Below are 12,866 nucleotides of genomic sequence, written 5' to 3' on the forward strand. Positions count from 1 at the left end.
TCTATCACTTTGAACCCACATCTCATTCACTCATCCAAACGTGTTTCTTCTTTCCTCTTCTACAATGTGCGATTTGGGACCACAAACAATCATGGCCACCGCTAGTACCCAAAGAATAATAACTTCTTTGTATTAATTCTTAAAAATCGATTTGCATGTTTGTCTTTGCCCCCTTCTACATCATTTTTTTTAATTTCATGTTAGATCTGTTTTTTTAATTTTCTATGTTCCCGATATTCAACTATTATATTTGATTTCATGTTTGTTTCTATAATTAGTGCATACAAAAATAATTAAACTGCAGGAAATAATATATTGTGTGGGAACTTTAATTTAATCATATGAATTAAATTTTTAATTTCTATGTTAACTGTAACTGAAGCAATATATTGCTTAAAGGAACATATATGTGTTTAGCTAATATCATTGACTTTTGTGTAGAAACTTGCCGCAAAGGGATTTTTTCGTAAGCACGGTGAACCCTGACGAGGTATGTCAATCTTATAATTGATTGAAACTCATAATGCTTCTTCATTTTCGATTCTTTTTATCTTTTTGATAAAATCACAATATTGAAACAACTGCAATCTTTTTATTGAATTTCCTCTGTGTTGCAACTTTCTGGTTATTTTTTATATTTTTATATGTTTATTTTTTTATTTTTTATATAGATCATGGAAACTATAACAAAAGGAACATGAGTTATAACAAATCAAACAGACTGAGCAATTTGTTTAGAATGCCATAACAGTGGTATGTATATGAGCAATGAGTTTATCATCAACAAGTGTTTAGGTTTTTTTATTTAATTTAATTATGATAATTACTGTTTTAGGCAAATAAAAAGGAGATAGATGTTGAGACGACGACTAAGATTGATTTTAACATGCATCGTTTTGAGTTGTCCAAGGATAACAAAGATGAAAAGAAGAAAAATATCATTTTTTTTTTGTTATATGTTGTCAGTCTATCTTCTGTTGAAGTTTATGATTTTAACTTTTATTTTCTATTTGGGTTTTGTAATTTGTTTTTTTACTTTTATTTTTTTAATTTATTATTGTGTAGTTTTTGGGAAATCTCAGTCTCAGTGATCTCTTGATGGAAGATGATCAAGAGGTAAACAAATATTTGAGACTTTAGTTTTATATGATAATTATTTGAAATAACTCTTTCAAATTATAATTTTTTTTTTTTGTACTTATACCTGTTTTATAATTTAAATCTATTAAATGACTTATTTTTTTGACAATTTCTACGGTACACTCAACAAAATTGAGTGCACCGGTACACCTACATATTAAATTAATAGTTTAATGAATTATTTATTAGAAAAAATATATATTTTCTATCAATTATAATTATAATAATTATATTTTATTTCTCAAAAGTGTCCGCAAATCAAAATTCAATTTTTTTTTATTTTTATTACTCATAATATAGTGAATATTGATTATTTTTTCGATAAAATTTTAAAAAAATTGTATGATTCTTAAAAAGATTGAAATGATGTTTTTTCTTATGAAATAATATTTTTTAAAATATAAAAGTCAACAAATATCTCTTTATTACATAAAAATAATCATTAACTTATTGATTTATGAAATAGGTGTACCGGTACATCTTAATTTAAGGATGTACCGTAAAAACTTCCTATTTTTTTATAGGCATATAAGTCTTTGGAGTCTGTTCAACTGCAATACATCGATGATACAATCAGTGTTTGAATTTTATACTATGAAATTCTAATTTGGTTGCATGTCATGTTAATGAAGTTCTATTGGAATATTAGATGTCATTGTGAAATTGATTTACACCGATTAAATTAATTAATCTATTAACTATGATATGCCAGTTTTATTAATTAATCAATCAACCAACCAAAAGTGTCATATTATTGAATATGGGTTCATGGTTGCGATTAGAAAGAATAATCAAATCTTTATCAATAACAAAAAGAATGAAGAGTCGTATGTTAAACTTTTTCATTTTTCCTTTCTTTTTTATAAATAAAATACAAGTGATTTCAATATTTGTCACGTAGAGTTGAAACTCTTAGAAATTTGTATTGAAACGTTGGTGTGATTATATGATAAGAAACATGGTAGATGATAATATTAATTTGAGGACATAATAATGAAGATATAGAAAAAGTGCCACAAAACATAAAGTTGTATTTAATTAATATGATTTATAATATAAGTTTTATTTAAACAGTGTCGAACATTATATAGATAGATATTGCATAACTTAACATTTTTGCATCCTACTAGATCTACCGATCTGGAGTTGTATGAGAAGCAGGCAGAGTAGTAGGAGGAGAGGCAACATTAGCACCAACTTGTTAGTTTTTGGTACAATCACCAAAAATACAACATAGCAAACATGTGTCTGGTTTCACAGGTTGGTCAAGAAGACCTCTTCCTGTAGCAGAAACATGAATTGCCATAAGCATAACAACTACAAAGACAATAACATAAGTTGTTTTCTTCATAATTATGTTTTCTATAGATTTAATTTGTTATGTAAGTATGGTATACGATTAACTCCAAAGCACTTCATTTTATATCTGTGTTTTTTTTACCCATCACCTACTACCGTGTTAACTTGCACTTGTATGATCATTTGAAATGACATGACTTGGACACACAAATATTGTGAATGAGACATTGGTTGATTTAATGAGATTCATGTCTTTTATGTTTGTTTATTCGAATTGGTGACGGGGTTCTAGGTTAGCTTTTATAAAAGTTGGGGGATTCACTTGGTTGAGTTAAAAGTTTAAAGGAGTTAAAAGTTAAATATTTGGAGTTCAAATCCTGACATAAGATAAAATACTAACAATTGCCATTTAAAAAAAAACTTTCATAAAAGTTAGTTAGCAACCTTAAAATAAAAAATTAGTCGGTATGTCGTAGGTTTGAATATTAACCAATCTCGGATTGAGAGGCAACACTCTCATCATATCTCATCATTCATAGGTTAAAAAGGCGTCTATAGTAAAATCAAAATCTCATCATATCTATCTTGCCTAATTGATTTTGTCATGTACATCATTTTTTGAAATTTTGTCTAATGATTAAAGCATTGTTGTACATTTTAGTGTACAACATTTCTTGTATGGAAGATTTAATAACAATGTTATTTTCCTATGGCATTGAAGAGATATCAGTTTCAAGCCACGTTGCTGTGAAGAGAATAGGGGAATTTGATGGTGGGCTGTTTCTATGAAGAAAAAATACAAGGAGAATGAAGCTGAAGTAAAAGCTGCAAATATGTGTTCATTGTGGGAACACTATATAAAGGACTCAACATGGCATCCATTGGTGAAACGAGAGTGTGTTTTTATTTAACTTATCTTCCTTTTATACAAACACAATACTTTTGTGTCAATTTATTTCTAATGTAAATATTTGTAAAACGGTTTGAAATTCAGTTTTAAACTTTTAGTGCTTGCACTTAGATATATGCATTTTTCATACTAGGAAATTATTGATGATGGGGATAAAAGACTGAATGAGCTTAAAAGAAGCATTGGTAAAGCACCATATATGGAACTATGATGAGAACAGGAGAGCAACTTTGCAAGAGGGAATACAGTTAATGGTGGAAAACTCATAAAATAAACGCAAGAGGGGATCAGAAACAATGGGAAGGTCTGTATTTAACTTTATAATGTAATGTACACCATGTATTTATGTTGATAATGCATCTTTTTCAAGAAATTGCATGTTCTTCAATATGATTAATGCATGTGTTTTAATTACAATGTTATGCTAATACACTTTGAATTACAGGAAGGATTATTGATGTGTGATGAATGGAAGACATTAACTCAAGAAAGTGCATAGTTAGTGAGGAGCTTTTTTGGCATTGCAGCTCGATAATTTGTTGCAAGTCCAACCTTTTGTGTTTACAACTTAAGTAATTTATGATAATGACAGCTTTTGTATTAATCTCTAGCGTGAGAGAAGATACGCATGTTAAACTTGTATGATGTTGTTTCTGGGTAATGAGCATTTTGGGACGAGCGATTTTTGGCCTCCATTCATGTCTTTGTGCCAAGACTGTGATCGCTGTCAACTTTATTTTTCTAAATCATGATCATGACATTATTTTCTAAGAGTTTAACTTGGAGTAGTAATAACAAGGTTCGGGAAAGTTCTAACCAATTATAAGGACTTGCTGCGGGGGCGGTTAATGATGGAAAGGTTCAAATTATTTGGTTTGCTAGCATGCGTTCTGTGGAAGAAGAGAAATAAGGTTTCATTCTGTGGGCGAGTGTTTGAGAATTTAATTTTGGTAAAGTTAGGGAAGGTGGTGTGGAAGATGATTCAAAAAGTTGTGTGAATTGATATATGATTGTCATCAATCTGATTTAGCTATGTTATTTTTCGTTCAGTCATATGCTACAATGCTTCATTTTCGTGTAGTCTTGCTATTTGATATTTGTTGAAGTTTATCATTTGATTTTGAAACGAGGTTGTTCGTATGATAATGCGTTAGAGGGCTAATGGTTTTTGGTGTAAGCATAATTGTTCCCAGTTTCTCGGTCTACCCCTCAAAGCGTAGGATAGCATGCTTCTAGGTAGTGTATTTTACCAGAAATTAGTCAAAATACGCTACCAGAAGCACATGCAAACAAATCAATTTCATTCCTTCACAGTTCACGCTAAGAAGAGAAAGACCTGAGACAAAAAGGCCCGGCTCGCAAGGTCTACATGTCATTCAAGATCTCGTTGGAGAGAGTATCGGTTTGAGAAAAGGTCCATCAAGTGCACTCGACGACACAAATAATCACGGTGATGCTGGAGGCACCAATGATAGATTGCGCTGTCTTGACTGCCAAGCTCAATGAGATTCTTTCATTACTCAAATTTTCTCTCTCGGCAAGAGCAGTTCTGCTGCCAAGTCTTTTTTTTTTTCACCATTTGGCGTCAAAATAAAGTTAAAATCAGAAGAGGAAAAATCAAAGATGAGAGGAAGATGAGATTCAGTTGTATTTTACAATTGTTTTTATTTTTATTTTTCATCATGTGCTATCATTCTATTTTTGTTGTGCCCAAACATGACATGTTGTGCCTGTGTCTATGCAAGATTTCTTTGACTGGTAGCAAAAAACTAAATCCCGACCCTTGGATTCAAAATTATAAAATCCTATTAACCAACTTGTACATTGTGCAATCACGATCCCTCAAACTTGTGTTGCCTCGAAAAAAATTATTAATAAAATATTTTATCATATTACCATTTGCCTATTAAAGTATTAATCATCATATAAACTAACTTTTCCATTGCAAAAAATAAAACTTTTCCATTGTGAAAAAAAAAAATCTACTAGTAATGATCCAAACCTAGGTCAAGCTAGCCAAGTTGCCAGTTACATATACTAAAAATCATCATCAGAACTGTCGTCCTCTTCATCATCACGATCTTGTAACCAAATATTGTCCTCTTCCCAAAGTGGACAAGAACATGTTGCTTTTTTATCCTTCCACTCAGCTCCACATTTATAGCAAAATTCGAACCCGCATCTGCAATCAACATATGAGCAAGGTAAACCATATATAATGATAACATGGACCACAAATGAAATTAGCAACAAGCCAAATGTTGTGATTAAACACCAGTAATTTGCTTTGCCATTCATGAAAATCTGTAAACTACTACCGTAAATGAAGAGAATATTATTCGTAAGGCTGGCAACTAGACATATTTTCCTTGTCAAATAATGTCCTTAATTTCCATCCGTAACTATAGCAACCTCTTCCTCTCACAATGCACATAAAATTTCAAAATAACATTAACACTGTCATAAATCTTAGTTCTATATAGTATAAACACTAGCGGAGCTGGACCGATTTCTTTGAAGGGGCCAAAATAATTAAATAATACACTCAAAGTTTAAAGGGATACATGATTTTGGCAGCAAATTCTTCGGCGGCGGACCACTTTGATAGGTGGGCCAGAACTTTAAAATATCCTGAAACTCCAACGACAATTCAAGGTACCCACCAAAAGTAAAAGCTCACGGTACTCCTTGACCTAATAAGTGAGATGATGACCTGATCAGTATCAATTAGAAAAAATAAGTGAAAATAAACACAAGTGCCTCAACACTCGACTCATTTGTTTTGCTTTCCTTTTTTCGCATTGGCACCAATCAAATCACCGTCTCACTCATCAAAACAAGGGGTGACATTGAACTTCTTCCAAGGGTGAAATTGATCATCATTGGTATTTCGAGTGATTTTTAAGTGTTGGTCAACCGTAGAATCCTTCAATTGCAATAACTAATATATACACATAAAGTATAGGCCATATTGTTGATTGTTAACCATTGAATACTGGGCATGGTGGTAAAAATCTTCTTGGAAACAAGGCATCCTGTGTTCCATTTCGAAAAGAGATGTTTTGTTATTTTGAGAGCAACTTTTCCTTATAGTTATGTGTGCAATGGAAATGCAAAAGAAAAATATCATTCAGGATCCAATCGCATGATCTGACTTGCATAAAAATGATCGAGCAAGGGTCGCTCTGTGAGTTTATGGTAATATATATGAAACAGTGAACATGTACAACATAACGTGGATGCTATAATAATATGCATATATGATAATCGTTAATAGAAAACGTGAGACTTCCCTGGCTCCCCCTGTTTATAAGAAGCTCCAGTAAGCAAATTAAATTCCAAACAATACTTGCTCATCACATCATGACTCGGTGCCAGATAACTTGATAAAAAATATGTCTAGAGAGAACTATGCACGCTCCCTGACTTTTTACTTTTACGAAAAAAGAAATAAAAAAGGAGATTTCTAAAGAATGATTATAACACAATTTAATACAAAGCAAAAATATTAGAGTACCTGCATGTCATGTGGTAGCAACCTTCAGCAAGTTCAATCATATGGTTACACTTCACGCACTGCTTCCAAAGACTCCTTGATGCCAGAGACTTCAACTTCACATCTTCTGATGGAGGGTTAGGATTCAACCTTTTGTAGGTATAACATGTCATACCACTATGCCACGGGACCTTGCAGCTGAAACAGAAAAGACCATGACATTTTACGCATTTCTTGGGCATTGATTGTACAGAGCCCATAAGACTTTTGGAGTAATCTAAAACTTCAGTTTTTGACATCAATGCAGAGCATCTTGGATAAGGACAGTAAATTTTCTCAGTATGTGGAATTGATGCTTCCAAATTTCGTTGCTGCATGGTTTCAACTAATTTAGAAGTCAAGAATTTCCGGCAACTGTCAACTAGAAGTTCATTCTTGCATCCCTCATGAGGGCATATTGGCACCATTCCATGGAGCAACTTCACCTCCACATGTTGCCTCATGCAAGAAAAGCAATACCTGTGTTGACAGCCATCAACTGAAAAAAATTGACTAACATCACTATCCTCCAAACAAATGACACAAGTTTCATTCAGACTCTTTACACCGCTAGATTCAGCAGGCCTCATGGATTGAGAAACAATTGCATCTCTTGCAAGCTTAAATGCAAATTTCAGATCATGCCTCGCCACAAGCCTTGGACTGCAGTATGCAAATTTTCTTTGAAGCATATTCACCTCATTAAGTAGTGCAGCGACCTTCGGCTGTTTCGAAGCCCATTTTCCACTCAACTGACCAATAAAACAAAATGTTAAAATCCTCCACAAAAAAGACAACATTATCACATAGTTATTCATTCCCATCATCTTAAACACGCATCAATCGAAGTACAATTCAAGCCAAGTGGCATTCGAAGAACACATGCTCCTAACTTATCAATACGCGTTATAAATTTCAAAAATTACAGTTTCTATTAACAACAAATTCTCCAAGAAGAATTATAAAGTTTCGAATGAAATCAAGCAAGCCACATTAAAAGTTAAAACAAAAACCGTCCTAAAAAATAAAATGGACATAATAAAAGTGACAAAAGTCAAATTTCCATATTATAGCAGTTACCGGTTCGAATTATGTACATGGTTATCATTATCTTATGATAGATGTGAGTCATTTCTCGATTCAAAACAGAATTAAACCCAATCAACACAAATCACTGTGTATAACTATTTTCAGACATGAATCTCAATTCATTATCACGAATTGCAGATTTCTCCAACTTTCACACCTGAACTTTCTGTAGCCAATCACTTATTTTTTTGTCAACTTTGTATAACCATCCAATTATCTTTTGTCATTTTGATAATCAAATATATTGAGTTTCTTATATAACATACAAAGCTTATGCTTTTGCATACACACAACTTGCTTTGACTTAAATATCATGCTTGAATGACCATACATATTATGATTCATAATAATTAATAAGATCGATCCACAATTCTAATTCAAAATACATTGTCTTCCAATTCATGATTTGAATCTCGACTTATGATTAAACAACAACAACCAAGCCTTATCCCACTAAGTGGGGTCAACTACATAGATCAAACAACGCCATAATGCTCTATCATTTACCATATCTCTATCCAACTCATTAATCTCTAGATCTTTCTTATAGTTTCTTATAGTTTTTCTAAATCTTCCCTTGCCTCTAGTGATTTGAATATTCTCCATCTTATCTACTCTTCTTATTACAAAATCTTCAGATCTTCTCTCTACATGTCCAAATCACCTAAGCCTAGCTTCCACCATCTTTTCCACTACAGTTGCTACTCCAACTCCCTCTCTACCATTTCTAATATTATCTCGTCTAGTCTCTCTACACATCCAACGCAACATCCTTATCTCTACTATGCTTAATTTATTTTCATGTTGGATCTTGACATCCCGACACTCTTGTTCCATATAACATCGTCGGTCTTACAGTTGTCTGATAAAAATTACCCTTCAACTTTAGTGGTACTTTCATATCATATAAAAAAAGCGATACCCTTTTCCATTTCAACCACCCAGCTTGAATTCAATGGTTTACATCTCTGACTTATGATTAAACATGCATTATAAATTATCATAATACTCACATACCAATCTTCTTCCAAACACAACAAAACATTACATTTTTTTTTTTCTTTCCAATTGGCCAAATGACCATACATACTCAAATAAACACACACAGAGGGGCATTCGAAGCACGAAAACCTCTGACATTAAGCTTATCCTAGTTTAGCATACCAATGTATTAAACTACAACACTAAAATATATTCTACAATTAGACAAGGGTGCATGCATAATGAAATCAAGTACTATTATCTTAATCAACAACCATTTAGAGAGAGTAAGAAGAACTCACATGTTGAAAAAGTGTATAATAATCACCAAAATAAATAACACGCTTCAAATCCAAAGCAATAACAGCATTGAAACCTTCAATCAAAGCCATAAGCTCCACAGCAATTTTACGACTCTCATTCCCATCAACAGTCTTAGAAATTTCCAATATCAAATTATCCTCATCATCACAAACAGCAACACCAATCCCAGCCAAAGAAACACTCTCACCTCTCACACTCTCCTCACTCACTAAACCCTTAAAATAAACCCTAACAACCGGACCTTCATTGTTCCGCATCGTCGAACCCGAAGAACTCCCTTCACCAAACGGTTTCTCGAAATTATCTCCCCATTCATCCCAATCCTTCACCGGCATGTTGAAAATCTCCGACGCCATTTTCTGATCATGAATCCGACGGTTGAGATCGTCTCTCGCTTCACGCATTGCTCTCTCGCTTTGTAATCTGTCGTTCATCTCGATTGCCATTTTTTCGAGCTCTTGTAGCTGGAGAGAGTTAGCGTTGAAAACGGAGTCGGAGATGGATGGGTCTTCGAGAAAGACGGCGGTGGAGGAGGAAGGTTGGTCGGTGAGGGAAGCGGAGAGGGCTTCTTGGAGCTGGAGATTGTAAGCGAAATCGAGATCGGATTCCATGGATTCCGCCACCGTGAGTTCGTGGCGTTGCGCCGTTAACAAGAAGTGAAAGTCTTCTTGTTCTTGGGTTGAGTCCATGGAAATTGTTCCCCCCGTAAGGAGTGAGTGTGTTGTTATGCTATATATATAGCTTTTCCTAAATGGATTTTATAATTATTTTTTCTTGTTGACTAAAAAAAATTATTTGTTTTAAGGTTAAACATGTTTTTAGTCCCTATAAATATATTAACCTTTTTGCTTTAGTTCCTCTAAAATTTTCCTTCAACTTTTAGTCCCTCTAAAATTTTCAATTACTACTTTTGGTCCCTATATTTAAGTTAATTTTTATATTTTTTAACGAAATTGTGCATTAATGTGTAGAATATTGTAAAAAAAATTCCCAAAAAACGGTTAGAATTTTTTAACAAAATATAAATTAAATATGAATTTTTAACCATCAAAAATATAAAAATTCATATTAAATTCATGTTTTGTTAAAAAATTCATGTTTTGTTATTCAAAAATATGAATTCTACATATGAGTTTACTTTAAGGGTGTGTTTGGTTTGGAAGAAAAGTTGTGAAGAGAGAAATAGGTGAGAGAGAGAGAGTGAGAAGAGAGAAATATGTGAGAAATAGAGTAGATTTGATGAATTGTTTGTTGTAAGAGAGAGATGAGCGAAATAGAAGAGAAAGAAGTGTTGTTTATTTACAAAAGTACCAAGATGCCCATACAATAAAGTGAATAGATTGAGAATATAATATTTTAATGCAAGGGCAATAATGGAACAACAAAGTGAATAGTCTTCTCTCTCCCCTTTCTTCTCTATTGTGAGGAGAAACCAAAAAGTGATGGTTCCCACTACTTTTTAATCTCTCTTCCCTATTTCTCTTCATTCCAAACAAGAGAAAGTTGTTCTCTCTTCCCTCTTTCTCTCTTCTCTCTTCCTTATTTCTCTTCAACCAAACAGACCAAGAGGGACCAAAAGTGAAAATAGAAATTTTTTTAGAGATTAAAAGTTAAAGGAAAATTTTAGAGGAACTAAAACGAAAAGTTGGTATATTTATAGGAAATTTTTTTAAATCATTTTTGATTTTATTGTTTTTTGTTTTTATACTAGGTTTATTTCCTTGAGTTAGATAATAATTGGTGGCAACTCCAAATGTTTGGTCAAGTGGTAAAAAGATGAATCTGAGAGATCTCGGATTCGAGCCCGGTTAGTACCTTTGGAGGGAGGTAAATGTAAATACTTTTGTAAGTGTTCTTTGTGTTCGAAGGTCTTCCCTGCTTTGGACCGGGACCAGGGGCGGACCTTGGGGAGTACAAAAAGCTCTACCGAACCGGGCTCTAAAAACTATGGGCCGAAAAAAAATTATAATACCCACCCCCACTTATATTAAAAAATTATATGTTACTTTTTTTTCTTTGGTACACGTATGAGTTTTTTCTAGACTCTAGTTCTACTTTCTGGACATAAATTTGATGCTATCAAACCACCATCAATTTGTATGATCACTTAATCAATCAATTTGAAAAACTATTTTATTGAAAGAATCAAAACAATTATTTATTTTTTCCACATAAATCATTCGTTTTTCCATTTCATACGACATAGGAGTGACATTCCAAACGACACCGTTAGATAAATTTCACCTCTGTTTCACTTAATTTTATTTTGTTTTGTTTCATGTTTAAAAGTTCTGATTCTGATTTTTTTGATGAAGTTTAGCTAAAAAAAATTTATTTTACTGAGACCTATTTTAAAAATAGAACCGAGACTCCTATTTCATAGGAACAGCCATGACCGAGACACCACCATTCCCTCATCTTAAAATTTTATAAAACAAGATAATGATTAATGATTGGTAATGGGCTATGAGCCATGAGGTGAGGATGTTTATGATAGGGATAAACCTTAACCTTAAAGAGACTTCACTATTGTATATGGGAGAAACCAAGAAACTATACTTTAGCAAGATCCACGATACTCTATAAAGTGATAAATTTCAAAATTATTTGCACTGATATATAGGTTCCTTGGATGATGTATTGATGATGTTTCAAAATTTATCAATACTAAGCTACTTAACCATCTCCTACAAATGCCAAAGATGAAGGTTTGAATTAATGGATAAGTTCCTTAGAGTAGACCTGGATGATGCCATGGTCGAGTGTGACAGACCGAAAGGGGATCATGCAACCTTCAAATGGCTTCAAGAAATTTTCCACAAAAATATGAACAAAGCCATTGAGTTTGAGAATTGGCAGGAGGTGGAGGGTTTTAGAGATTGTAATAGTTTTGATGTAGTTTTGTATTCTTCTTTTGAAGTCTTTGTAGCCGTTTATGATTTTTGTTTTCTATATTTATATACATCTTTTTGTAGGTCTAAACTTTATATTTTTGTATATCTATTAAACACTTTATGTTTGAAATAACTTTTATTTAATTCAATCTTCGTCTTTTTTAAAAAAGGTTTAAAAAATTGGAATTTAACTTTTTTTGACATTTTTTTAAAAATTATGTGATTCAAACAAACGAGCTGAACTTAACGAACTGAATCGAGTTGTTCATAAACTTTATACGAGTCAAGCTCAAGCTAAAAAAATAATTTGTATCAAACTCGAGTTGAGTTTTAAACTAAACAAATTCTTATTGAGTCGAGCTCTGACGAGACTCATTTCTAACCCTACTTCTGATGCATATCTACGATACAAGGTTTTCTTGAAAATCCCAAAGGGTCTATGAGCATATTAGAGAGCATCCACAATGGAGACCTTCAACTTTGAGGTCTTAAATAGGTTCCACATGGACACATCACTTTTTGATAATTTTTTAATAATAGTACCTAATAGGTACTCAACCACTCCAACACAGACCCTCTAACAATATTATTTGTTTAAAACATTATATCTATTTTATAATATTAAATTGATTAAAAGCCATGAGAATTATTATTTTAATAAAAAGTTATGTGGGCCCACTTAATAATGGGGTCT

At 32.6% G+C, this 12,866-nt stretch overlaps 1 protein-coding gene and 1 long non-coding RNA gene across 8 annotated transcripts; one reads left to right on the forward strand and one right to left on the reverse strand.

The window, feature by feature from the left end:
- LOC11415676 (uncharacterized) lies at positions 1–4,541 on the forward strand. 6 transcript variants are annotated; one of them, XR_003010809.2, is made up of 8 exons: positions 1–157; positions 442–490; positions 672–753; positions 1,066–1,116; positions 2,271–2,400; positions 3,161–3,334; positions 3,483–3,653; positions 3,795–4,540. It is a non-coding gene; the product is annotated as an uncharacterized lncRNA (long non-coding RNA). The 6 variants fall into 6 exon arrangements; XR_003010813.2 differs by lacking the exon at positions 2,271–2,400 and having other exon boundaries at positions 2–157; positions 3,795–4,541; XR_003010810.2 differs by lacking the exon at positions 1,066–1,116 and having other exon boundaries at positions 2–157; positions 3,795–4,537.
- Positions 4,542–5,270: 729 nt separating this feature from the next.
- On the reverse strand, positions 5,271–9,981 carry LOC112420731 (uncharacterized). 2 transcript variants are annotated; one of them, XR_003010824.2, is made up of 4 exons: positions 9,257–9,981; positions 6,867–7,636; positions 5,914–6,042; positions 5,393–5,531 (listed from the first exon to the last, which is right to left on the reverse strand). XR_003010824.2 is itself a non-coding variant. In XM_024780319.2 (3 exons), the coding sequence occupies exons 1-3, from the start codon at positions 9,965–9,967 to the stop codon at positions 5,387–5,389; spliced, it is 1,626 nt and encodes a 541-aa protein (XP_024636087.1). In that variant the 5' UTR covers positions 9,968–9,981; the 3' UTR covers positions 5,271–5,386. The 2 variants fall into 2 exon arrangements, 1 of the variants encoding a protein (XP_024636087.1); XM_024780319.2 differs by lacking the exon at positions 5,914–6,042 and having other exon boundaries at positions 5,271–5,531.
- Positions 9,982–12,866: the final 2,885 nt, after the last annotated feature.

The sequence above is a fragment of the Medicago truncatula genome, chromosome 4, assembly GCF_003473485.1.
Source record: "Medicago truncatula cultivar Jemalong A17 chromosome 4, MtrunA17r5.0-ANR, whole genome shotgun sequence".
Taxonomy (NCBI): Eukaryota; Viridiplantae; Streptophyta; class Magnoliopsida; order Fabales; family Fabaceae; genus Medicago; species Medicago truncatula.

Bases quoted from the DNA above. Each gene is read 5' to 3' on its own strand.
- LOC112420731 (XM_024780319.2), bottom strand. From the start codon at position 9,967: ATGGACTCAACCCAAGAACAAGAAGACTTTCACTTCTTGTTAACGGCG. The intron at 7,637-9,256 runs GTGAGTTCTTCT...TTTATTGGTCAG, and splicing joins ATTATACACTTTTTCAACAT to TTGAGTGGAAAATGGGCTTC. The intron at 5,532-6,866 runs GTACTCTAATAT...TGTTGATTGCAG, and splicing joins TGCTACCACATGACATGCAG to ATGCGGGTTCGAATTTTGCT.